This window comes from Balaenoptera ricei, chromosome 10 (assembly GCF_028023285.1).
Source record: "Balaenoptera ricei isolate mBalRic1 chromosome 10, mBalRic1.hap2, whole genome shotgun sequence".
Taxonomy (NCBI): Eukaryota; Metazoa; Chordata; class Mammalia; order Artiodactyla; family Balaenopteridae; genus Balaenoptera; species Balaenoptera ricei.
In genome coordinates this window covers 36,438,953-36,465,863 of record NC_082648.1, presented here as the reverse complement: position 1 = coordinate 36,465,863, position 26,911 = coordinate 36,438,953, and the positions used below count along the sequence as shown (strand labels likewise).

General features: G+C 34.9%; 1 protein-coding gene across 7 annotated transcripts in view; it reads left to right on the top strand.

Annotated features, from left to right (window-relative positions):
• The window catches only part of ADAMTS20 (ADAM metallopeptidase with thrombospondin type 1 motif 20), a 297,000-nt gene that overhangs the window by 173,405 nt on the left and 96,684 nt on the right, over nt 1-26,911 (top strand). For 6 of the 7 annotated variants that reach the window (XM_059935677.1, XM_059935681.1, XM_059935680.1 and 3 more), the window contains 8 exons: nt 437-520; nt 1,044-1,168; nt 2,503-2,543; nt 15,739-15,844; nt 17,674-17,820; nt 19,681-19,822; nt 21,413-21,517; nt 26,102-26,247. In XM_059935677.1, the coding sequence (XP_059791660.1) occupies nt 437-520; nt 1,044-1,168; nt 2,503-2,543; nt 15,739-15,844; nt 17,674-17,820; nt 19,681-19,822; nt 21,413-21,517; nt 26,102-26,247 (896 nt within the window). Of the gene's footprint in view, nt 1-436; nt 521-1,043; nt 1,169-2,502; nt 2,544-15,738; nt 15,845-16,013; nt 16,147-17,673; nt 17,821-19,680; nt 19,823-21,412; nt 21,518-26,101; nt 26,248-26,911 lie in introns of those variants that run through there. The other variant, XM_059935683.1, reaches the window with a different exon arrangement.

The following is a 26,911-nucleotide window of genomic DNA, read 5'->3' as shown; positions in this document are numbered from 1 at the left end:
GTATTTTCCAAGCTCTAATGCATGTTCAGATCACTTGAGGATCTTGTTAAAATATAGATTCTGACTCACCTGTCCAGGATGGGGCCTGAGATTCCTTATTTCTAATCAGCTCTAGGTGATACGGATGCTGCTGATGAATGAGTGAATCTCAGTAGCAAGATTTAGGATACTGTTTCTCAAACTTGGCTTCACATTGGAATCATTAAAAAGCCAGGGAATTTTAAAAGATGCTGATGCCTGGGTCTCAACCCTTAAGATTCTGATTTAATTGATAAGTGATGTGGCCTGAGCTTAGGGATTTGTGAAAAGCTCCCTAGGAGATTCCAGTGTGCAGCTAAATTGGAGAATTGATGCTCTGGCTCAGACTGGTTTCAATTTACTTTTGAGAAAAGGTATTCATTTTAGGCATCCAATCTTATATTTTTTTTCCTTGCAGGTTGCAGCAATCTACAAGGACTCAAGTATTGGAAATCTTATAAACATAGTAATTGTAAAATTAGTTATAATTCATGATGAACAGGTAAGAAACAGTTCTAAAAGTAGTAATCCTAGCTGTAGTAGGTTCTTAGCGGGAATATATAGAGAGATCATGAAACTCGTATTAGAAATGAGATATTTTAAAAATGTATATTACAAAACTTGATTTGAAAAAGAGTGAGGTTAACTTTTTCTGTTATGACAGAAACAAAATGGAATGACAACAGAGGAAGTAACAAAAATTAATAAACAATTAAAAAATTTAAGGTTGAAAACATTCAGGTATTCACTTTTATAATCCTGCTGTTGAAAGATTTAAACTATAGTAATTTTCAGAAGTTAGTTTTTCAATCCCAAATATTGGAAGGTCTAATTTGATTCTGTTTTGATCACAGTGTTTTAAGTATTGCTGAAATATGTTTTAGATATGAGGGAGAGATGATACCACTTCTTCATTTGCCTGTGAAAATGCTATTTAATGAATTGCATAAACACTGACAGGCTTGGAAGGAAAAAGGCCATGAATGTTTTGACGTAATGTTGAATTGCTGATTTTTTGTGTGTAGGAAGGACCAGTCATCAGTTTTAATGCAGCTACCACGTTACGCAACTTCTGTTTATGGCAGCAAACTCAGAATGTTCTTGACGATGCCCACCCATCCCACCATGATACTGCTGTTCTTGTCACTAGGTACAGTTCTAGAAATAACCCTTGCAATGCAATTGTTTACCCTTTATCTCCTGCGTGATCACCAGTACTTCTTCTTCATTAATTCTTTATCGATAATACATAGAGACGTTCTATGAGAACTTGTATTACAAAAGATACCATTGAATGAAAGCATTCTTCTGTTTTCTTCAGGCCAGAACACTGGCCTGATTCCTTAGGAAATTAGCAACGTTAGGTTGCTAAGTAATGGTTTGACATAAACAAGATAATTTCCTTATTGTATTAGTGACAGAGTAAGAATTAGGAAAATTACTTGGAAATTAATATAGTTATGGAACTGAGAACACGTTTTGTTTCTTCCCTAACTTGACCTTTCAATCGCTTGGAAAAGAAAGCCTTTGAATTTATTTTGGACTCGCTATACTTAAAAATATCTATCTGCTCCTTGTTTTGATGCTAAATGCATGACTTGATTACTGGGCTGCTTTTGCTAGGGTTTTTCTCAAACCTATTTATTTATATGCAGCTGCTGCTATTATAAAATGAGTATCCATTTTACATGTACCACTATACATTGTTAATTCACATCTTCGTTTCAGCAGCAGTCATGCTACCAGAATATTTAGATCCTGAATTTGTTGTTTGTTTTGGTTGGTTGCTTGGCCAAGGGGGAAAAATCTTTTGCTTGAGGGTCAGACTCAGAGAAATTTTGGCTTTCTAGAACCCTGAAATGAAAACCTTTAGTCCATATGCACAGCTGGCATATAGTCCATGTGCTTTATTTCTTTCCTAAACTAAAACAGAATTGACTCAAATTTATACAGAGTATTCTATTACCAATCCATGGTTCTGCCCTGGGTTATAGTTAGAAGCTAAGCAGCAAAGACTGAAGATAACAGATTAATGATGGGAGGGAGGAAAAGGGCTGTAAGAGGAGACCATGAGGAAGGAGACTAGAGAACTGTCATATTGAATGTTTAGGGACTAAGTAATTTAAGAAGGAAAAAATTTAAGCAACTTGGTAACATCTGAGAACATCATTATTTTGCAGCTGAGAATAATAGCTGAAGTTCATAAAGGCATTGAAACATCAAGAGTATATTACATATACTACTGCATAAATAAAGGCAGAGAGGAGAAAAATACACTTAGAAAGCTTTTCATTGAACTTGGTTAAGCTTCAGCTGTTCACAGCAATCACTTTTATGTAGCACGTATTGCTTATTGATATGCAAAAGTGGTGCATTACTCTAGGTTTAGGGTAATAGTCATGTCATAGTTAAAGCTTCTTTATCTTTGTTTTGGCACGTTGCAAAAATATTTTCTGAAAATGCTTCAAAATCTTTTGTTTTAAGGGAAGACATTTGTGGAGCTAGAGAGAAATGTGACACATTAGGTAAGTTATTTGGTAAATAAAATATAGCTTATATAATTGTTTATTGAATTATTTAAAATGATGTTTCGATTATCTTCCTTTTAATTTACACATTAATCATTTTGATTATTAATTAATGGTTAGTGTCACTATTATTTGATTCTGCTGTAAGTTTTAAAGAATAATAAGAACTAATATTTATGTACCAATTAATTTCTAAATATCAAGTGCTATCCAGAGCTTGACATATTTAAAGTGTTTTATTGTGTAATATTTGATCCATACAAAATAGTACATAAAAACTTATATGCAAATTTAAAGCAAAAAAAAAAAAAAGAGTAGTCATGAATCCACCACCTGATTTAAGAATTAGAAATTTATCGGTACTGTTCTATGGCCTGTGCTAAGTCCTTATTCTCTCCCTTGCGCTTCCCCAAGAGGTAACCAATAGCATAAATTTTGTGGCAGTTCCTTCCATCTTTTGAAAAATAGTTTTATTGTGTATGTATATATTCCTAAAAGAAATTGCTTGATTATGCTTATTTTTGAGCTTTAGTTCATGCATTTTCACTGCTGTACAATATTTCATCCACAGTTCACATATCTATATCCTGTCAGTGAATATTTGGGCTGATTCCAGCTGTTTTCTATTATGAACTTTATTATAAGAGCTAAGGTATATTCCTACGGTTAGAATTGCATGCCATTACATGTGCCCATGTTTAACTTTATAAGATATACCAAATTATTTTCTAAAGTGGTACCAATTTATACCTTTAATCAATAGTGTATAAGCATTCATTTTGATTATATCACTATTAATACCAGGATCTTCAAATTTCTCATTTTTGCCAATCTAAATTTAATATATTTCATTATAGAAATAATTTTCAGTTCCCTGGTCACTAATGAGTTTGGACATCTTTTTATATATTTACCGGCCATTTATATTTCCTTTTTGGAGAGGAATGAAATAAATGAAAAAAACATTGCCTATTTTTCTGCTGTGGTATTTTTCATTTTCTTACTGCCTTTTAGTGTTCTTATAACTTCTTGAAACCAAACCCTTTTTGGTTTATATGTATTGTAAATATCTGTTAATAATTTGTTCCTTAGTGTTAATTGTTTTGTGTGTGTGAAAATGTATGCTGTAGCTGAGTTTATAATTTTAGGTTTAGCAATTTTGTATCTTATTAAAGAAATTATAGCCTTCTGAGCCTTCTGTAGCTCAAAAGTCTGAGTGTATTATCCTGTTTTCTTGTAAATATTTAAAAATTTGTCTTTTCACATTTAAATCTCTAAACCATTTGGCATAATTTTTTTGATGTGGTATCAAATAGGGGTCTAGTTTTGTAAGTTCCTTTTCTCTGGATGTCCAGTTTCCTCAGATCACACATTGACTAGTTCACCTCCTTTCATTAGAATCTGCAATGCCATATATAAAGTTTCTGTTTGCACTGGCATGTACAAATCATCCCGCTGCTTCATTAATCAATACTTTTTATTTAGTCCATGTACCAATTTCATATTAGTTCAAATTTTATAGCTATATAATAAATCATCATAATTCATAGGATATATAACTCCATCCAATTTTCTTCAAGAGTATTTTGGCTATTCTTGGACCTTTGCTCTTCCATAAAAATTTTAGATCAGCATGTCAAGTCATTATAAAACAATTATCTGTCTATTTATGAAGGTCTTTTTAAAATTTCTTTCAGTAGTATATAATATTTTCTTTCAAAGCTGGTCATGCACAACTTTCATTTACCTCTTTTATTAGTGTATGGTCTGTGATGTTGATTGATAGAAATGCATTAGATTATTTGGATTATTGATTTTAAGTCTAGCCACCTGATTCATTACTCTAATTAATCCTTATAATCTACCTGTGGATGTTTATATCACTTGTGAATTATGGCTATTATTCTTCCTCTTCTTCAATCCTTATAACTTTCTTTCATTTTTCTCTTTTTCTTTCTTTTGTCTTAAAGCAAGACAAAAACCTTGTTGAATGTTGAATAGAAATGATGATGGTAGCCTTTTTTCCTGGATTTTAAAAGGAATACTTGTGCAGTTTCACCATTAGGAATAATATTTGACATAGATTCTTGGCAGATAAACTTATCATCATAGTTTTCTGAGACTTAAAAAATGTATGCTTTTTTATTTAAAAAATTTTGCGGATATTGAAATGATCATACGATTAATTTAATCCTGTGAATTCCTTTTATGAGTTTTGTAACACTAAACCAAACTTGATCAAGGTTTTTCCTTTTTTTTTTTAAACACACTGCTAGATTCCAGTCCATGCATATATTTTCAAGAGTGAAATGATCTTCCTTTGATTATATTTGTCTAATTTTGATACCAAGGTTTTATTCATCATACAGAATTTGTTGGAAGTGTATTATTTCTTTTCCCATTCTCTGGAAGATTTTATATAATGTTGGAATGATCTATGTCTTGAAAGCATGGGAGATCCCACCTAGAAAAACATCTGGGTTCCATCTTTCCTTTGTGGAAAGACATTTAACTATTTAATTTTTCCAACGGTAATCAGACTTTTAAAAAAATCTTTTTGAAGGTATTTTAAAAAGTGTGTTTCTCTAAATATCTGACCATTTCTTTTAGTAGTAGTAAAATTAATTAGCTTAAATTATTCTCATAGCATTTTCTTTTAAGTTCTGTCAATAGCTATACTTCTGCCTTGTTTTATTTCTGATATTATCTATTTGCACTTCTTTATAATGGCCCAGTTTCACTGGAATATTGTCTATTGCATTTGTCTTTTTAAAGGATCAACTCTTTGCTTTCAATCTCATTTTTATTTCATTAATTTCTGCTCTCTCTCTCTCCTTTTCTTTCCAATTTACTCATGCTGTTCTATTTATAATGTAAACTGACTGCTAGCTCAATAACATCCAGGATTTTTTCTTTTCTAATTTTATTGTTTAAGACTATCGATTTACTTCAAGGTATCATTTTATTATGTCCCACAAATTTTGATAGTTATTTTTCATGTCATTTAAAATTCTAAATTCTAAGTATGTATAAATTCATCATGATTTCTTTTTTGACTTACTAATTTAGAAATGCATTTAAAATTTTATGAATATATTGAGACACTGTTTTTTGTTTATTAAATTCTTATTTAATTTCACTGTAGTTGGAGAACATGATCTATACGATACCCATTCTTTGAAATCTTTTGTTATTACCTGTATGGTCTATTATGTTAAAAAAAATGTTTCATGTATGTTTAAACAGAATGTATATTCATTAACTATGGTATACAGGCTTCTATATGCCTGTTAAATCAAACGTGCCAATTATGTTGCTCAAATCAACTATATATTTACTAATTTTTTGCTTACTAGGTCACTTACTTGAAACATGAATATATCTCTGTCACTCTCTCCATTTTCAATTTTACATTATAATTTTTACAATTACAGTATTCAAATTTTTTGTTTCATCTATTTTCAGTCTAACTTATTAGGCATATATAAGTTTGAATTGAACCTTTTACAATTGTGTAGTGACTTTTTTTATCTCTAATAATGCTTTTTAAAGCAAATAAAGTCAGTATAGCTTTATGTTTAAAGTACTGTGTCTGGCAATACTATAGCTAGCCCAACTTTTTCTTGTTTAGTATTTGCTGGATATCTTTTCCTTCAATTTTCCAATGTCCTGTTACTTCAGGTGTTTTTATTGGAAAGAACATATAATTGGATTTTAAAAGTAACGTCCATAGTAATCTCTGTTTAACTACCAAAGTTAGTCCATGTACATTTATTATAATTGTTTTCCATGCTTTTATTTCTTTTTATCTTCATGCTTTATTCAAGCAGCTCTAACATGCATTTTATTATTTTTCTCTTTGGCTGCATCTAATCTGATATTTCACCTGTCCTCTGAATTTTCCAGTTCAACATATGTTTTTCAATTTAAAATATCCTAGTTAGTTCTTATTCAAAATCTGTGTGTTCATTTTGTTTACATTCTTTTTATATTTGCTTATATTTGTAATTGCCTTTCATGTTTACTGACACATTTCATTTGGAGTAATTTTATATACCATCTTTGACAATTCCCATATCCTAAATATTTGATAGCCAAATATGTGGTTTCTGCTAACTTTCTCATATGCTGACTTGCTGGTTTGTATGTTTGGTGATCTCTGATCATAAGCTCATGTGTACTTAATATTAATCCATAAGATTAGTGGTGGACCACTTAAAAAGTGTGTTCTTTCCTCTAGAGAGGATTTTCAGTTGTTTTTGCTGTAATCCAAAGGGTGTTACTAACCAAGGTCCCTGACTTAAGGCAGAGAATTCAGAATCAGATACTCTACCTTGAAACTTCCTATAGGAAGTTCTGGATCATATTGCTTTTATCAGTATTTTCCCTCAGAGTAATTCCTATCCCTACTATTCATTGCTTACCAATTAGAATTTAGCCCATGGTATAAATGTTTACATGTATGCGTGCATGCATGCATAGTTATGAGATGGTTAGGAAGAGAATATATGTTAGGTTTTGGAGGTGTGGGGATTTGATAGTTCTTGTACACTGTGAGGTCAGTATTCATTAAAAAAGTACTTTTTAATACTGGTCTAATTTCTTTGTGGTAGGAGGACTGTCTAGAAACTCTAATCTTCCACAAATGTGGAAACAGACACCTGCTACTCTAATTTTTACAACAGACCCCATTCTCTTCTCCTTGCAAACTATTCTCTGACTTTGTAGACATATTTTATGAGTCAATCATCTAAGAAGAATCCATTGAATATGTTATATTTCTTACATTATCTATGCCTTGTTGTCACATCTTTATACTAAAAGTTAAGTATGAATATGTCAGCCATATCTTACTATTTTTTAAAGATTTAATGCTAGACATTTGGGGCTATTCATGTAGAAGTGGGTGGTCTCTTGGTCCCCATTCTTTTTTTGCAGTTTTCAGCCACTCCTGTGCACATAAATCATAGTGATATCTAGAAACATAGACTGTGAAAATAAAAGTATTCCTATTATCCTTTAAGTCAAGAGTAATGGTGATGATAATGATAGCTGGTATATTTGAGTGCCTACTATGTATCATACACTATATTAAGGTTAACATTATTGGACTTACTTAATCTTCACAACAAACCTATGAAGTAAGACCTATAATTTCAATTTTATAAATGAGGATAAATAATTTGCCCAAGGCTACATAGCGTGTATTAATACAAGATTTAGTATTTTATTTTCCCATCTAAAATATGTGGAAAAAAATAACAAACTAAGAATAGTTTTTTTTTTAACATCTTTATTGTAATATAATTTCTTTACAATGTTGTGTTAGTTTCTGCTGTATAACAAAGTGAATCAGCTATATGTATACATATATCCCCATTTCCCCTCCCTCTTGCATTTCCCTCCCACCCTCCCTATCCCACCCCACCAGGTGGTCACAAAACATCGAGCTGATCTCCCTGTGCAATGCAGCTGCTTCCCACTAGCTATCTATTTTACATTGGGTAGTGTATATATGTCAATGCTACTCTCTCACTTCATCACAGCTTACCCTTCCCCCTCCCTGTGTCCTCAAGTCCATTCTCTATGTCTGCATCTTTATGCCTGTCCTGCCTCTAGGTACATCAGAACCTTTTTTTTTTTTTTTGAGATTCCATATATATGTGTTAGCATATGGTATTTGTTTTTCTCTTTCTGACTTACTTCACTCTGTATGACAGACTCTATGTCCATCTACCTCACTACAAATAACTCAATTTCATTTCTTTTTTATGGCTGAGTAATATTCCATTGTGAATATGTGCCGCATCTTCTTTATCCATTCACCTGTCGATGGACACTCAGGTTGCTTCCATGTATTGGCTATTGTAGATAGTGCTTCAGTGAACATTGGGGTACATGTCTCTTTTTGAATTATGGTTTTCTCAGGGTATATGCCCAGTAGTGGGATTGCTGGGTCATATGGTAATTCTATTTTTAGTTTTTTAAGGAACCTCCATACTGTTCTCCATAGTGGCTGTATCAATTTACATTGCCACCAACAGTACAAGATGGTTGCCTTTTCTCCACACCCTCTGCAGCATTTATTGTTTGTAGATTTTTTGATAATGGCCATTCTGACCGGTGTGAGGTGATACCTCATTGTAGTTTTGATTTGCATTTCTCTAATGATTAGTGATGTTGAGCATCTTTTCATGTGTTTGTTGGCAATCTGTATATCTTCTTTGGAGAAATGTATATTTAGGTCTTCTGCCCATTTTGGATTGTGTTGTTTTTTTATTGATATTGAGCTGCATGAGCTGCTTGTATATTTTGGAGATTAATCCTTTGTCAGTTGCTTCATTTCCAAATATTTTCTCCCATTCTGAGATTTGTCTTTTGGTCTTTTTTATGGTTTCCTTTGTTGTGCAAAACTTTTTTTTTTTAATATTTTAATGAGATTCTTGTCTGCTTACATTCTTTTTTTTAATTTATGTATGTATGTATGTATGTATGGCTGTGTTGGGTCTTCGTTTCTGTGTGAGGGCTCTCTCCAGTTGCGGCAAGCGGGGGCGACTCTTCATCACGGTGCACGGGCCTCTCACTATCGCGGGCTCTTGTTGTGGAGCACAGGCTCCAGACGCGCAGGGTCAGTAATTGTGGCTCACGGGCCGAGTTGCTCCGCGGCATGTGGGATCCTCCCAGACCAGGGCTCGAACCCGCATCTCCTGCATTGGCAGGCAGATTCTCAACCACTGCGCCACCAGGGAAGCCCTGTGCAAAACTTTTAAGTTTCATTAGGTCCCATTTGTTTATTTTTGTTTTTATTTCCATTTCTCTAGGAGGTGGGTCAAAAAGAATCTTGCTATGATTTATGTCATAGAGTGTTTTGCCTATGTTTCTTCTAAGAGTTTGATAGTGTCTGGCCTTACATTTAGGTCTTTAATCCATTTTGAGTTTATTTTTGTATATGGTGTTAGGGAGTGTTCTAATTTCATTCTTTTACATGTAGCTGTCCAGTTTTCCCAGCACCATGTATTGAAGAGGCTATCTTTTCTCCACTGTATATTCTTGCGTCCTTTATCAAACATAAGGTGACCATATGTGCATGGGTTTATCTCTGGGCTTTCTCTCCTGTTCCATTGATCTATATTTCTGTTTTTGTGCTGGTACCATACTGTCTTGATTACTGTCTCTTTCTAGTATAGTCTGAAGTCAGGGAGCCTGATTCCTCCTGCTCCGTTTTTCTTTCTCAAGATTGCTTTGGCTATTCGCAGTCTTTTGTGTTTTCATACAAATTGTGAAATTTTTTGTTCTAGTCCTGTGAAAAATGCAATTGGTAGTTTGATAGGGATTGCGTTGAATCTGTAGATTGCTATGGGTATTGTAGTCATTTTCACAATGTTGATTCTTCCAATTCAAGAACATGGTATATCTCTCCATCTGTTTGTATTGTGTTTAATTTCTTTCATCAGTGTCTTATAGTTTTCTGCATACAGGTCTTTTGTCTCCTTAGGTAGGTTTATTTCTAGGTATTTTATTCTTTTGTTGCAGTGGTAAATGGGAGTGTTCCCTTAATTTCTCTTTCAGATTTTTCATCATTAGTGTATAGGAATGCAAGAGATTTCTGTGCATTAATTTTGTATCCTGCTACTTTACCAAATTCATTGATTAGCTCTAGTAGTTTTCTGCTGGCATCTTTAGGATTCTCTATGTATAGTATCATGTCATTTGCAAACAGTGTCAGTTTTACTTCTTCTTTTCCAATTTGGATTCCTTTTATTTCTTTTTCTTCTCTGATTGCTGTTGCTAAAACTTCCAAAACTATGTTGAATAATATTGCTGAGAGTGGGCAACCTAGTTTTGTTGCTGATCTTAGAGGAAATGGTTTCAATTTTTCACCATTGAGAACAATGTTGGCTGTGGGTTTGTCATATATGGCCTTTATTATGTTGAGGTGGGTTCCCTCTATGCCTACTTTCTGGAGAGTTTTTATCATAAATGGATGTTGAATTTTGTCAAAAGCTTTTTCTGCATCTATTGAGATTATCATATTTTTTTAACATCTTTATTGGAGTGTAATTGCTTTACAATGGTGTGTTATTTTCTATTATGGTTTTTATCCTTCAATTTGTCAATATGGTGTGTCACATTGATTGATTTGCGTATATTGAAGAATCCTGCCTTCCTGGGATAAACCCCACTTGATCATGGTGTGTGATCCTTTTAATGTGCTGTTGGATTCTGTTTGCTAGTATTTTGTTGAGAATTTTTGCATCTATGTTCGTCAGTGATATTGGCCTGTAGTTTTCTTTTTTTGTGACATCTTTGTCTGGTTTTGATACCAGGATGATGTTGGCCTTGTAGGATGAGTTTGGGAGTGTTCCTCCCTCTGCTATATTTTGGAAGAGTTTGAGAATGATAGGTGTTAGCTCTTCTCTAAATGTTTGATAGAATTCTCCTGTGAAGCCATCTGGTCCTGGGCTTTTGTTTGTTGGAAGATTTTTAATCACAGTTTCGATTTCAGTGCTTGTGATTGGTCTCGTTACAGTTTCTGCTTCTTCCTGGTTCAGTCTTAGAAGGTTGTGCTTTTCTAAGGATTTGTCTATTTCTTCCAGGTTGTCCATTTTATTGGCATATAGTTGCTGGTGGTAATTTCTCATGATCCTTTGTATTTGTGCAGTGTCAGTTGCTACTTCTTTTTCATTTCTAATTCTGTTGATTTGAGTCTTCTCCCTTTTTTTCTTGATGAGTCTGGCTAATGGTTTATCAAGTTTGTTTATCTTCTCAAAGAACCAGCTTTTAGTTTTATTGATCTTTGCTATTGTTTCCTTCATTTCTTTTTCATTTATTTCTGATCTGATCTTTATGATTTCTTTCCTTGTGCTAACTTTGGGGGGTTTTTTGTTCTTCTTTCTCTAATTGCTTTAGGTGTAAGGTTAGGTTGTTTATTTGAGATTTTTCTTGTTTCTTGAAGTACGATTGTATTTCTATAAACTTCCCTCTTAGAACTGCTTTTGCTGCATCCTATAGGTTTTGAGTCCTCGTGTTTTCATTGTCAGTTGTTTCTAGGTATTTTTTGATTTCCTCTTTGATTTCTTCAGTGATCTCTTGGTTATTTAGTAGCATATCATTTAGCCTCCATGTGTTTGTATTTTTTACAGTTTTTTTCCTGTGATTAATATCTAGTCTCATAGTGTTGTGGTTGGAAAAGGTAGTTGGTAAGATTTCAGTTTTTTAAAATTTATCAAGGCTTGATTTGTGACCCAGGATATGATCTATCCTGGAGAATGTTCCATGAGCACTTGAGTAGAAAGTGTATTCTGTTGTTTTTGGATGGAATGTCCTATTAATATCAATTAAGCCCATCTTGTTTAATGTGTCATTTAAAGCTTGTGTTTCCTTATTTATTTTCCTTTTGGATGATCTGTCCTTGGTGAAAGTGGGGTGTTAATGTCCCCTACTATTATTGTGTTACTGTCGATTTCCTCTTTTATGGCTGTTAGCATTTGCGTTATGTATTGAGGTGCTCCTATGTTGAGTGCATAAATATTTACAGTTGTTATATCTTCTCTTGGATTGATCCCTTGATCATTATGTAGTGTCCTTCTTTGTCTCTTATTATAGTCTTTACTTTAAAGTCCACTTTGTCTGATATGAGAATTGCTACTCCAGCTTTCTTTTGATTTCAATTTGCATGGAATATATTTTTCCATCCCCTCACTTTCAGTCTATATGTGTCCCTAGGTCTGAAGTGGGTCTGTTGTAGGCAGCATATATATGGGTCTTGTTTTTGTATCTATTCAGCCAGTCTATGTCTTTGGTTGGAGCATTTAATCCATTTACATTTAAGATAATTATTAATACGTACGTTCCTATTACTATTTTCTTAATTGTTTTTGTAGGTGTTTTCCTTCTCTTGTGTTTCCAGCCTAGAGAAGTTCTTTTAGCATTTGGTGTAAAGCTGGTTTGGTGGTGCTGAATTCTCTTAACTTTTGCTTGTCTCTAAAGGTTTTAGTTTCTCCATCGAATCTGAATAAGAACCTTGCTGGGTAGAGTAATCTTGGTTGTAGTTTTTTCCCTTTCATCACTTTAAATATGTCCTGCCACTCCCTTCTGGTTTGCAGAGTTTCTGCTGAAAGATCAGCTCTTAACCTTATGGGGATTCCCTTGTATGTTATTAGTTGCTTTTCCCTTGCTGCTTTTAATATTTTTTCTTTCTATTTAATTTTTGATAGTTTGATTAATATGTGTCTTGGCATGTTTCTCCTTGAATTTATCCTGTATGGGACTCTCTGTGCTTCCAGGACTTGATTGACTATTTCCTTTCCCATGTTAGGGAAGTTTACAACTATAATCTCTTCAAATATTTCCTCAGACCCTTTCTTTTTCTCTTCTTCTTCCGGGACCCCTATAATTCGAATGTTGATGCATTTAATATTGTCCCAGAGGTCTCTGAGACTGTCCTCAATTCTTTTCATTCTTTTTTCTTTATTCTTCTCTGCGGTAGTTGTTTCCACTATTTTATCTTCCAGGTCACTTATCCGTTCTTCTGCCTCAGTTATTCTGCTATTGATTCCTTCTAGAGAATTTTAAATTTCATTTATTGTGTTGTTCATCATTGTTTGTTTGCTCTTTAGTTCTTCTAGGTCCTTTTTAAATGTTTCTTGTATTTTCCCCATTCTATTTCCAAGATTTTGGATCATCCTTACTATCATTACCCTGAATTCTTTTTTAGGTAGACTGCTTATTTCCTCTTCATTTGTTTGGTCTAGTGGGTTTTTACCTTGCTCCTTCATCTGCTGCATATTTCTCTGTCTTCTCATTTTGTTTAACTTACTGTGTTTGGGGTCTCCTTTTCGCAGGCTACAGGTTCGTAGTTCCTGTTGTTTTTGGTATCTGCCCCCAGTGGGTGAGGTTGGTTCAGTGGCTTGTGTAGGCTTGGTGGAAAGGACTGGTGCCTGTGTTCTGGTGGATGGGGCTGGATGTTTTCTTTCTGGTGGGCAGGTCCACGCCTGGTGGTGTGTTTTGGGGTGTCTGTGAACTTAGTATGATTTTAGGCAGCCTCTTTGGTAATGGGTGGGGTTGTGTTCCTGTCTTTGCTAGTTGATTGGCATGGGACCTCCATCACTGGAGCTTGCTGGCTGTTGGGTGGAGCTGGGTCTTAGCGTTGAGATGGAGATCTCTGGGAGAGCTCTCACTGATTGATATTACATGGGGCCAGGAGGTCTCTGGTGGTCCAGTATCCTGAACTCGGCTCTCCCACATCAGAGGCTCAGCCCTGACCCCAGGCTGGAGCACCAAGTCCCTGTCAGCCACACTGATGTTTTACAGGGTCTTTCTCCACCCAGGGACTCGGCCAGGATTTTAGGCAATGGGTTCTGAGTCCAAAAAGTGCCTCTATTTGGGAACTTGCAGAACACGACATAGGAGAGGATTCAGTGTTTTCTTGGAGTTGGATTTGCTTTCTTATACTTCTCCTGTTGCCCCAAAAACTCCTCCCCTGAGTAGCTGCTGCTCCTTTATTCTTAACTCCTCAATTGAACACACCCTAAGGATAGTTCTTAATGATAAATACAAGATGTTGGTAATAATTACTAGGTTTCCTGCTTATATATACTTTTGCAAGTACTGTTGCCTTAGTCTCTGAGCATGTTTTATAAAGTATGTTTAAACATGGTTTTTATTCTTTAACATGACGGATTGGTAACTCTGTGTAGCTTCTTGCACTTCCAAACATGGGGAATCTGTGTCAGATTTGTGCCTGTGCTACTTTATTCTGTCTCTGCCCAGTTTTAGAGAACCCTTAATCAACATGAGTGAATCTAGGCACAAACCCTCAGCCGGCTGCTTGGTACCATAAGGCTATACATTCACTTTGATTTTTGTTGGTCTTGCCTATGGAGATATTTGATCGTGGTCTCTAATCATATGCAATGCATATTTTTACAGATATATCATGTGACTAAAATGTTCAGTTTAGAATATATCTATCTTTAAGCATGTAACATAAAGTTTAGGTGGTAATGGAGTCGATATTGTGTTCCAAATACACAGCCTTGAAAATGAATACACTGGAATTGAGCCACTAGGCAAATTGAAAATACTAATGAAGGCAAGGGAACACCAGCATATTCATGAAAGAAATGTGTTCAGTTTATTCTGACATTTATGACTAAACATTTATGACTAAAAGAATACATAGGAAGAGGGAGCTAAAACACAGTAGCTAATATAAGTATTTATTTTATATTAAGAAATTTCTAAATGCAAAACTTTACAGTAAGAAACTGGTTATTTTATATATGATAATCTTTTTTTAATGAAAGGAATCATTGTAGGAGAGCAGATAAATTTGCAGGCAAATATTGAAGGCTAGCAATAGCAAAAGCCATTGTATTATGTTGAAAAGTAAAATGAAATGTTAACTTGGTTGATGATGGAGTAGGATTATTATAATGAACATTAATTTTGAATTTCTTTTTCTAGACTAAAAGACTATATCAGTTTTAACTATTGCTGTCTTTGGTGTCCAACCAGTTCATGCTGTCTTCTTCTTTCAGCAGCAATTCGAGTTGCAGAGTTGCACGTTGTTATTTAAATGAGTGACTAGATCTTGACATGTGATACATTTCCCATAGCTGAAGTGGTTACAAAATCAAGTGCTTCCAGTGATTATATAATTATCATGTTTTATTTAACACATATTAAATTCAGGCACTATTCTAAGCTTTTAACATATTTTTACTCATTTAATTATCATATGGTAATTGAATAATTGTATGCTGCTTCAAAACTTTAAAAAATAAAAGAAAATTTATAATTTATATTGTTCTGTGCTATTTTCTTTATTATTGCTATTACCAATTTAAACATTTATTACCTTTCCTATTACGTACACTAATGTGGCCTAAAACTTCATTCTTCCTGTAATAAATGTTCTTTTCATTTTTCTGTTTTTTAAAAAATTGTTTGCCTATCCCATATTTTGGATTATTTGCTTCAGTAAAAGAATCCAAGAATTTGCTAAAAAGATTTCAACTACAGACAAATCATTCTGTTCTTTTTTCTTCACCTTACAAAACGTTCATGCAATATTAACAGTCAACTGCATTCATTTCTAAGTAGTAATGCCAATGATAAATGCTTTAGTGCTTTCTTTATGATTCTGGTATTTCCCATTTTGTTGAAATACAAACGTGAAATTTTTCAGGTTTAGCAGAATTAGGTACCCTGTGTGATCCATTACGGAGCTGCTCTATTAGTGAAGAAAATGGACTCAGTGCTGCCTTTACCATAGCCCACGAGCTTGGGCATGTGTAAGTACCTTCTGTCACCTCAGTAACGTGCCTTCTATATACCATTGCACAAATGTCTAAAATTCCATCTTCAATTGAGTAATTAGCACCTTTATATCTTTATAAAGTATTAGTAGTGTAATTTTCACCCCTGAAATTCTAACTCTGGCTCTTTTGTGATCTATGTTAGGTCAGACAGGCTGCACAGATCAACAGACTAAGCAAAGAACTAGAGCTTGGGAATTCTTTTATTTCATTTACTGTATTGGATTACATGACAAGCACTTCTGGCCTCTATCCCTTGTTATCCTATACATGACCAGGTACTGTGCTCTACCATCTTATGGGAGGGCCTGCAGGGGCCCCTGGTTCTGGGGAACTCCCCAAAATATTTGTAGTACCAATTCATTTCTTGCTTTTATAGCTCAGAGCCCCAGCAGAAGATGTGGCCTGTGGGAATTCCTTAATTACTAAAAGATTAAAAAAAAAATTTCCTCCCAGTTCCATAATTTTTTGTTTTTTTTGTTTTTTTAAATTTGAGATTCTCCTATCTGTTCCTACATTATTAAAAATTCTACTGGGGTTTTATGCTCTAAGAATGTGGAGGCCGTGATTTCCCACGATACCCTTGGAGCTCCCAGAGAAAATCAGAAACCCCTCTGAAACTCATCCCCTGAAAAATGACCCCAAATGTACCCCCAGTACTCCTTTGATTTCTTGGTTATCTGCTAATGAGGAATTGAGGCTAGAGTTGCCTCTCTTGACTACATTTTCTTTTCCTGGTCATGGCTTAGCGTCATTAGAGTATTCAGCTGGAATAATTTCAAGTGGAGATCATTTTTATTAAACTAGTGCCTCTTCAGTTCCCTTTAGCATGGTTATATCTCATGACCATCCACAAGATGCACACTCAGATTTTTATATTGTTTGTTGAAGTGGGGGCAGATCAGGAACCTGCCTGAGGTACATCATGCATTGCAACATCTGGAAAGCACTGATTTCTGGTTACTACTGGTGCTAACTAGGAGAAGAGTGTTCTTGCAGAGGGTACCATCTTAGACATTTATTTTCTTCCTGAGAAACTCTTTATGTGTCTTTAGAATATAGGTAAGTAGTTTAATTAAAATACTGATTCAAGTACAAATTTCGACAGGCAAGGATCTGAATCAAGTGGTTTCTTCTAAATGTGAGTTTTTACTGGGGTCCTCAAAAGAATGTGTAGGATTTGTTGCTGACCAGCTAATCATTTAATATCATTGCTCTTGTTGTGAAGATTTGGTTGCCCTTTAGGAATATTTTTATTATTCCAGTTCAATCAAATCATCACTTATTGATTATAAACCAGAAAGAGCACTTAGGCTGTTTCATATGAAATAGATGGAAAATATAGAGTGATACGAAATTAAAGAAGTGTTTTTTTTTTTTTTTTTGATACTGTAGTGATAGTCAATGGTCTGGAATTTAGTGTGGTAGAGCCTTCACCTAATCTTTCCACACACATCTCCTAGGGTATGTGTGTTGGAAACTACAGTTGTTTTTATGTTAATGCTAAGTCCATATTGTGATGAAGTGAGCCAGAATCCAAATATTTTGATTGTTTAAATTCAAATACCAAATCACAGACTGTGCTACTGATCAAAGTTATAATCTACTGTTTCTCAGACATCATGTGCTTCTAAACATGAAGGTAACCCTAGCATTACAATACTTTATGGAGAGGTCAAGAGTACAAATCCTGATGTAATCAGATTTATCTGCATTTTAGATTATACTTTAAATATAAGAGATCTGTTTCTAATGTTGTATACATATTTTAGTATTCTTTTTTAAGTGTTTATTTTTATTTTTAGATTTAATGTTCCACACGATGATAGTTTTAAATGTAAGGAAACTGGAATTAAACATCAATATCATGTAATGGCTCCAACTTTAAATTACCACACAAGTCCTTGGACCTGGTCAAAATGTAGTCAGAAATATATCACTGAATTCCTAGAGTAAGTGATTTTGTGTTACTTTAGTTAAATAATTGAACATTTATTAGATTATGAAATTTGAAACTTGTATGTTCTTTTAGAGTGGTTCAATCTCTGTTGAGTTTTTGATTGTTTAAGCTTACTTTCACTGTACAAATGGATGTTTAAAAACAAGAAAAGAATTTTATTATTTCATTCTTAACTAATATTTTTGGCGTGCGGGGGGGCAGTTCAGATCTAACTATCATTTTTTTTTTTTATTATTTGGGCTCTCTGTTATGGGAAAAACTTCTTTTAGGGGGAGACTTCATGGGAATCAAAGCTTCCTTGTGTGTGTTTGAATTTTTTCAGAAGCTACTAGGTAATAGTTTAAGAGGAGTTTAGCTCAAGTTTGAGGTGCCCTTGAAGGGCAGAGAATAGCTAAATTCAAACTATGAATATTACAAATAGTTCTCTGAAGGGATATGGAATCTCTAGGTTTACCTGTTCTTTGGAGGCTCTTCCCAGCTCTGAAGACAGGAGGCAGATCCAGATTGTTCTTGCCTTGCCTCTTCAACTCCTACCAGGTTTCTCTGCTTCCCAACTTCTTATCCAAATGGTGTTTCTATCCTACTTACTGAAACTTGTTCAAAAGGCAAGGCCAAGCTCTTATAAACACAATACTGTTTGATTTTTTTCTACTACATATTCTAATCACCAATTTGTGCAGTTTTAGTTACCTATCTTTACGAGAACTACAGGAATAAATGAAACCATGTTTTGGAATATATGTGTATAAATATATCCCTTAATTAAAATCAGCAGTGATTATTTATCCTCATATGGGAACTTGATTTGAAAGCACAATACACAGTTGCTGATCTATACATGATGGCATATAGCTTTGTTCAATTGCTGACTGAGGTATTGATTAAAAATACTAGTGGGTGTGCTTATTTTTGGAAGGGGGTAATATGATTCTAGCCAATGGGTATTTTAAAAATTACATGTTCATTTTTGGGACAAAATTTAATATGCCCTCTAGCTGTAAAAAATCCCCCCCAAGATATTTCTTCTAATTATTTCAATTGAATAAATTGCTGCTTTTAACCCAATTAGAATGGCTGAACATTTTCACAAAGTTTTCTGCAGACTATCTATCGTGTGACAAACTAGGAATAACAAATACACATTTTCACCACTATCTACCACTTTTCTAACTCCTTAAAGATGTTATATCATATATTTTAATAGCAATCTGCAAGGTAGACACTACCATTCTCAATTTACAGATAAGGAGACTTAGGCTCAGGGAGGCTAAATAACTTGTTCACACCATGCATTCTGGGAAGTGATGAGACCCAAATGCAAACTCCCAAAGCTGACATTATTGACTCTGCTTTACATTCTTTTCCTAAAAAACCTCTTTGAGATGGAGACCACATAACACTTTTGGAAATTCCTTTGTTTTGTTGTCACTTAGAGCTATCAATGTACTTTCTCAGATGATCTGAAAACTTTACTTTTTACATTTTGACAATTTGGACATTAGATATAGGGCATTGCTATTGGATAGCAAAGCAGACCAAAAGTGTAGTGTGATCAAAATAGGAATGTATGTTTCAAACATGATATTGTGATGAATTTTTGTTTATTTGTTATTCTTTTTTAAAAATGTTTACCTTTAAGGCAGTTGTGGGGATCAAATGAGAACAAACACATAAAATGTCCTTTATAAACTGAGGTTTTCATACTGACTTCCATGTGAGTTGGTTTTTAAATTATGAAAAAATACTGATAGTCTCTTTGAAAGTGCAGAGCTATAGAAAATGTGATAAAGAATCTTATACTGAAATGCATCCATATGTATTCACAATACTTTGTTTTCTGTCATTGTTACAGTACTGGTCATGGGGAATGCCTCCTTGACAAACCAAATGGAAGAATATACGATCTGTCTTCACAACTTCCTGGATCAGTGTATGATGTAAACAAGCAATGTGAACTTATGTTTGGTCCTGGATCACAAGTGTGTCCCTATCTGGTAAGAAAAATTATGTCCTTTTGTTTGAAAACTACCATAAAGTTGTAGTTTGACTACATTTCAAAATGTACATTTATTCTCTTGGACAGGCAGTGTGCTGAATATATCTTAAAAATTTTTAAGTATTAGAAAAATTTAGTATTTGTCAGGAAGAGGTTTAAAAAAGTATCCCCAGTCAGAAAACAGAGTCACAGGTTACTGAAAATTAAAAGCATTCAAATAGTTATTTTCAAATGATGTTGTTTTGCGGGTGGGAGAAGAAAATATAAGTGTTTTGATAATGAATTGTATTAAAGGCCCCAGGAATCTCAGCGACTACATTTTAATTTATACAGATTTGAATCCAAAGGAATGAAATTTGGGTCTTGTTGTTTAGTTTTCATTAAACCATTACTCTATAATTTATTTTGAGGATTTTTCACAGGTTAGATGCTTTAAATTTCCACCGAAATAGCTGAGTTAACATTTTTACTGAATCTATAACCAAGATTTTACCTTATTTTGAGGGTAAATTAAATTTAGGATTTAGTTTGAATAAATGTCACTACTTTGGTGAATCCATGCCTTACTTTTCCAAGCAGAATACTCATTCCATTTTCTTCATTCCTGTATAAAACTTTGCTAAATTGCTTACTATACTACTCGATAGTGAGGATCATTGGACCAGGAATCCAGCCTTATTTATTCATTTAAATATCCCCAGGGTGCAGTTCAGGGTCTGCCACATAATAGGCACCAGAAAATAAATGCTTACTGCATGTTGAATGAATGAATAAATGAATGTGTGAATGAATGAAGGAATGTATGAATAAATGAATGAATGAAAGTTACTTAACAGTGACCACAGGGACATACAAAGCATGTTCCGTACAGTGAATATTATTCCTAAAATCTTAAGTTTATAATCACAAATTTTATAAGCTTTTAAACATCTACTTTGGAGGGGGGAAGATTTACCTTAATTTTTTGTTATAAAAGATACATTTCTTTCCTGCCTGACTTAGGTACTGAATAAACTTTGAATTTAAATTCAGAAACAGAAAGAGATTATCTTGGGTATAGCTCCTGTGAGCCTCTGTGAATTTTCCTATCTTGTGAAAACTTCAGAACTCTTTGTTCAAAAGTTGAAAGTATGCATTATATTCACAAAATAGGAAACCAGTATACATTATACAATATTTCTGTGCACATTATTCATACATTCCACTGTTGGATCAAAAGGGACTTTTGGAAACTCCTTGTGAATAACATTTAACAACAAAAAGTCCTTTAGAAAAATGTCTTGCAAAGAGAGAAAAATGTCTCACATAATTTTGAATACTTCTACTCCAAGACATCTCTTCCATTGTTCAGTGTTTGATGATAATCCAAAAGTCTTAAAACATGAAATGTTGCCATTTTATGTGTTTAGAGGAAAATCGATGACTAGGACTGACCTAGCAAAGATTTTTTTACTGATTATTTCCCGCTCTGACCATGAAACCAGGAAGTACCTAGGATCAGCTTATAAACCAATGCATGATACTGAATTGATTCCGTGTTTACAGCGTTATTTTCACTCTTGCTTGCCTGCCTTTTCTTACTCTGCAGAAACAATGCAGGCGTCTCTGGTGCACGAGTGCAGAAGGGGTTCACAAGGGCTGTCGCACTCAACACATGCCACTGGCAGATGGAACAAACTGTGGTCCTGGGATGGTAGGTTTTCTCGAAGGGTGAGTCTTGTATCAAGAGATTATCCAAGGATGCGATTGCTCTGCGTTTCAGCATTCTTCCTTTTCGCTGTCAACTATTGTTCTGCTAGTTGAATTAATGTTTTTGCCATATTTGTTTGATGTAGTATGTTGTCCAGTGAATTAAAATTTTAATTTTACCCTTTTTCTCAAGACCTAGCAGATGGATATTATAGTTACATAATAACATGGATATTTAGTTATCTAAGCATATTATAATCTTGTTAATAAAAATGAGTCTAGCCATAGATATTACAGCAAATCCCCCAAATTCAAGGATGTTACCATTGTATACGTTTTATCCTAAAAATTCAGATAAGTATAATTGAAAGTTTTAAGTGGCTTCTTCAGATCTTTATTGGTGTTAATGTTTAAAATACATTGTACTGCAAGATAAACTGCCTACCATACTACATCTTTGCCATTCTAGCATCAGTCATGAACGTATCTAAATCTGCCAACATGATGTCAAGTGATAGGATTCACCAAGATAATGAAATGTGGTATATTACATTGATTGATTTGCGGATATTGAATGATTGAATCCTTGGGATAAATCCCACTTGATCATGGTGTATGATCCTTTTAATGTATTGTTGAATTCAGTTTGCTAATATTTTGTTGCAGATTTTTGCATCTGTGTTCATCAGTGATACTGGTCTGTAATTCTTTTTTTGTGATATCTTTGTCTGGTTTTGGTATCAGTGTGATGCTGGCCTTGTAGAATGAATTCGGAAGCATTCCTTCCTCTGTAATTTTTTGGAATAGTGTGAGAAGACTAAGTGTTAACTCTTCTCTAAATGTTTGGTAGAATTCATTTGTGAAGCCCTCTGGCCCTGGACTTTCATTAGTTGGGAATTTTTTAAATTACTGATTCAATTTCATTACTAGTGAACTTCATGAACTGGTGTTTTTATATTTTCTTTTTCTTCCTGGGATTTAGTCTTGAGAGATTGTATATTTCTAGGAATTTGTCCATTTCTTCTAGGTTGTCCATTTTATTGGCATATAATCATTTATAGTAATTTCTTAGGATCCCTTGTGTTTCTGTGGTGTCAGTTGTAACTTCTCCTTTTTCATTTCTGATTTTATTGATTTTAGCCCTTTCTCTTTTTTTTCTTAATGGGTGTGAATAAATCAATTTTGTTTATCTTTTCAAAGAACCAGCTGTTAGTTTCATTGATCTTTTCTATTATTTTTTTTGTAACTATTTTATTAATTTCTTCTCTGGCCTTTATGATTTCTTTCCTTCTATTAACATTGAGTTTTGTTTGTTCTTTTTACCCTAGTTCCTTTAGGTATAAGGTTAAGTTGTTTACTTGAGATTTTCCTTGTTTCCTGAGGTAGGCCTTTGTCGCTACAAACGTTCCCCTTAGAACTGCATTTGCTACGTTCCATAGATTTTGGATTGTTGTGTTTTTATTTTCATTTGTCTCTAGGTATTTTTTATTTCTTCAGTGACCCATTGGTTGTCTAGCAGCATGTTGTTTAGCCTCCACATGTTTGTGTATTTTGCAATATTTTTCTTGTAGTTGATTTCAGGTCTCATAGGATTGTGGTTGGAAAAGATGCTTGATATGATTTCAGTCTTCTTGGTCTTGTTGGTTGCCAGGTTCTGCCTTGTGTGGAGGCTGCTGGCCACTTGTGGGTATGGCTGGGTCCTGGTGCGGCTAGCTGCATGGTTAGGAGAGGCTTGTTCCTGGTGCTAGCTCACTGGTGGGTGGGCCTGGATCCCAGGACAGCTGTGGGGCCATGGTGCTTCCCAGGGATGGTGTCCGTGGGGTCCAGGGAGTCCAGGCACTGGTACCTGCCCATTAGTGGGTGAATCTGGTCCCAGGGCTAGTGGTGGCCCATGGTGGGTGGAGCTGGGTTCTGGGGTCTCTAACTGTGGGGCCTGGGGGTCCTAGAGCTGGTCAGTTTGCTGGTAGGTGGGCTAAGGCCCAGGACGTTCCAGGGCTAGTGCTGGTCCACTGATGTGCTGAATCTGGTCCAGGTCCATGGCTGCAGGGCCCTGTTCGTCCCAGAATCCATGTAGGCCAGCCGGTGGCGGGGCCAGGGCCCAGGGGGTTCCAAGGCTGATTCCCGCCCCCTGGTGGGTGGAGCTCTGTCTGGTGGCTGGCTGCAAGTCTCTGGGGATCTAGGGGCTGGGCGTTCCAGGACTGGTGCCAGCAGCCTGGTGAGTGGGGCCAGGTCCTGATGCTAATAAGCTAGCAGGAGGATTAAAAATGGTGCTTGCCAGTACCAGTGTCCTTGTGGTAGGATGAGCTCCCTAAAATGTCTCCTGCCAGAGTCTGTGTTTCCAGGTTGAGTCCCAGTTGCTTTCTCCCTCTCTGGGAGGCTCTCCAAGGTCAGCAAGTGGGTCTGAACCAGGCTTCTTTCAAATTCCTGCTTCTTCCCTGGGTCTTGGAGCATATGAGATTTTTTGTGTGCCTTTTAAGAGTGGAGTCTCTGTTTCCTACAGCCCTCTAACTCTCCTGCAAGTAAGCCTTGCTGGCCTTCAAAGCCAGACATTGTGGGGCTCGTCTGCCCAATGCAGGACTCCCAGTCCGGGGAGCCTGATGTGGGTTTTGGACCTCTGGGTCCTTGGAGAGAACCTCTGCAATTGTAATTATCCTCTTGATTGTGGGTTGCCTGCCCAGGGGTGTGGGTCTTAACTGTACTATGTTCTCTCCTACCCATCTCGTTGTGGTTCCTTCTTTATATCTGTAGTTATAGATCTTTTCTGCTAGTCTTCAGGTCATTCTCATTGATAGTTGCTCTGTAAATAGTTGCAATTTTTGTGTGCCCATGGAAGGAGGTGAGCTCAGGGTCTACCATCTTTGCCCCATCTCCTGTGTGTTCTTGATTTTAAGTAAATGAAACTATACAGTATACTCTGTCTTGGCAAGGAGCGAGTGGGTCAAGCTGCTTTTTTTCAACATAATGTTTTGGAGTTTCATTCAAATTTTTGTGTGCATCAGTACTTCGTTCCTTTATGTTGCAGTGTAATTCAGTTGCACCATAGTTTGTTTGCCATTTTCCTGTTAATGGATATTTGGGTCATTACCAGTTTTCAGCTTTTATGAATAAAGCTGCTGTGAGCATCCTTGTATAAGTCTTCTTGTGGACATAGGTTTGCATTTCTCTTGAGCAAATACCTAGAGTAGAATTTCTGGGTCATAAGGTAGGTGTGTGTTTAACTTCATAAGAAAGTACCAAACAATTTTCCAGAATATGTGAACCATTTTAGACTTACCAAGCAATGTAAACATGAAAGTTTGAGTCGCTTTGCATTCCTTGCCAATTTTTGATGTTAGCCTTAAAAAAATTTTAGCCATTCTAGATGGGTGCAAAATAGAATTTCATTGTGATTTTAACTTGCCTTATCCTGATTATTATCAATTTTGAGCATCTTTTCATTTACTTATTAGCCACTTAAATATTCCCCCGGTGATATGGTATGGAGGGCATGGGTTTGCTGGAATTCAGGTAAATATGATGAGATACTGAAACCTACTATAAAGCCCATGTAGCTTAAAGGTAGAGATGGCATTTGGGATAAAATGTGGATCATGATAGGTATAAATTCCCTTTTTAAAAAAATCAATTAAAAATAGTGAGCCCCTATGCATTAGCCATTTTCAGTATTAAATGGACCTGTTATTAAAGGAAAATTTAAACAAATATCCTATAATTTGGCCTTAACACTCTCCTCTAGTTCCTTTATCTTGTGACTATCTTACATGTGAGATGTCTGTTAAATGCTTTTGGTAGTAAATCTATTTGCATGAAGACATGCTGAACCCATCTGATGATGAGTTAATTTTACTACATGGTGAATAGTATGACATTCTTTTTCATGCTTTGATGTCTCAGAAATACATAAATAAATAAGGAACATACAAGGAATCTTTAAATGTTTCTGGAAGATGCCCACAAAATTTACATGCACGTAGTATATTCTATTCTGAGAGTTTGTTTTTGTTCACTTTTATAATGGCTTTCTCATGTTGAATGATTTGTTCCAATGGAGGGCACAAAGTGTGGGTACAAGGGATGGTGGGAGATCTTGGGCAGGTTCTTTTGTACATTTCCACTTTCTTGATGAAAGCAAGGGATGAAGTGATCTTTGAGACTTTGAACGAGATAGAGCAGAAAGTTAGCTTAAGGCATGGGAGAGTGATAGATATCTTTGCATAAAAAATAGAAGCATGGACAAATACCATATTAACAAATATTTGTTTGCTTCTTTTTTAAAAATATTTTTCATTATACTATTTAAGTTTTCCCCATATGTATAGGTCTTCCCTCTCCAATGAGACTCTAGATCTCATAGGCAAGGTAAATTTCCTATTCTTTTTTGCCTTCTGTCGATCATTTTACAGTTACCCAGTAGATACTCAGGAAATATTCACAAAGTGCTGTCACATGTAATCTCATTTCTGAATTGATAACATTATGCTTAAAATTGTGTACCTTTTTTCTACTGATCTTTGTGCTATTGTTATTATTACTGCAATGTCCTAATTAGATAATGCATGAATCATTTCTTTTTGTTTTATTTTTATAGCATTGCCACCATGGACTATGTGTAAACAAAGAAATGGACACACGTCCTGTAGATGGCGATTGGGGACCATGGGGACCTTACAGTTCTTGTTCAAGAACATGTGGAGGTGGAATCAAAAGCACAACCAGGCTCTGTAATCGGCCCGAGTATGTCTTTTTTATGTCACTGTAAATTAAGATTATCTCAAGGCACCAGAAAGTAAACATCAATTTCATTCACTTCTAAAACTGGAGGTCAGTCTGTAAGTTTCTGAGATTCAGAAAACTTCTGGAGTACTTTAAGCCATGTTACTTTATATCTTGGTAGATTCAGACCTTAAACAAAAAAGTAAATTAAAATAGTCTTGAGAATTTGAATCAAGACCAAGCCATTTTCTTTCTTTTCTGATTTGGTGTAAATTTGAGAAATAGTTGTCAATAATGATGGTAATATAATGGCATTTTAACTTTTACTGTGCTTCTATTGAAAGATCCTGGCCCCTTTCAACTATGTTTTGGCTTTCCCGGATAAAATATGTAGTTTTGTTACCATATTTTTACTGTTTGGTATAATGTCATGTCATATTTTCTTTCTCTTCTTTTCATGTTATAGATGCTTCAGTGTCTTTAGTTTGAATAAGTACTGAAGCATAGGTCCTGCTCACCAAACTATTTAAAAGAATTTAGGGATTCCATAAAAATTTTAAAATAATGTTTCTGTTGTTATATGTTATATATATAAAGAATTTTTAATGCAGAAATGTGACATACTTTGAATAAAATCCGACTTAGTTTATTTGAATTTTTGAAAAGCTAAATTATGCTGAAAGTC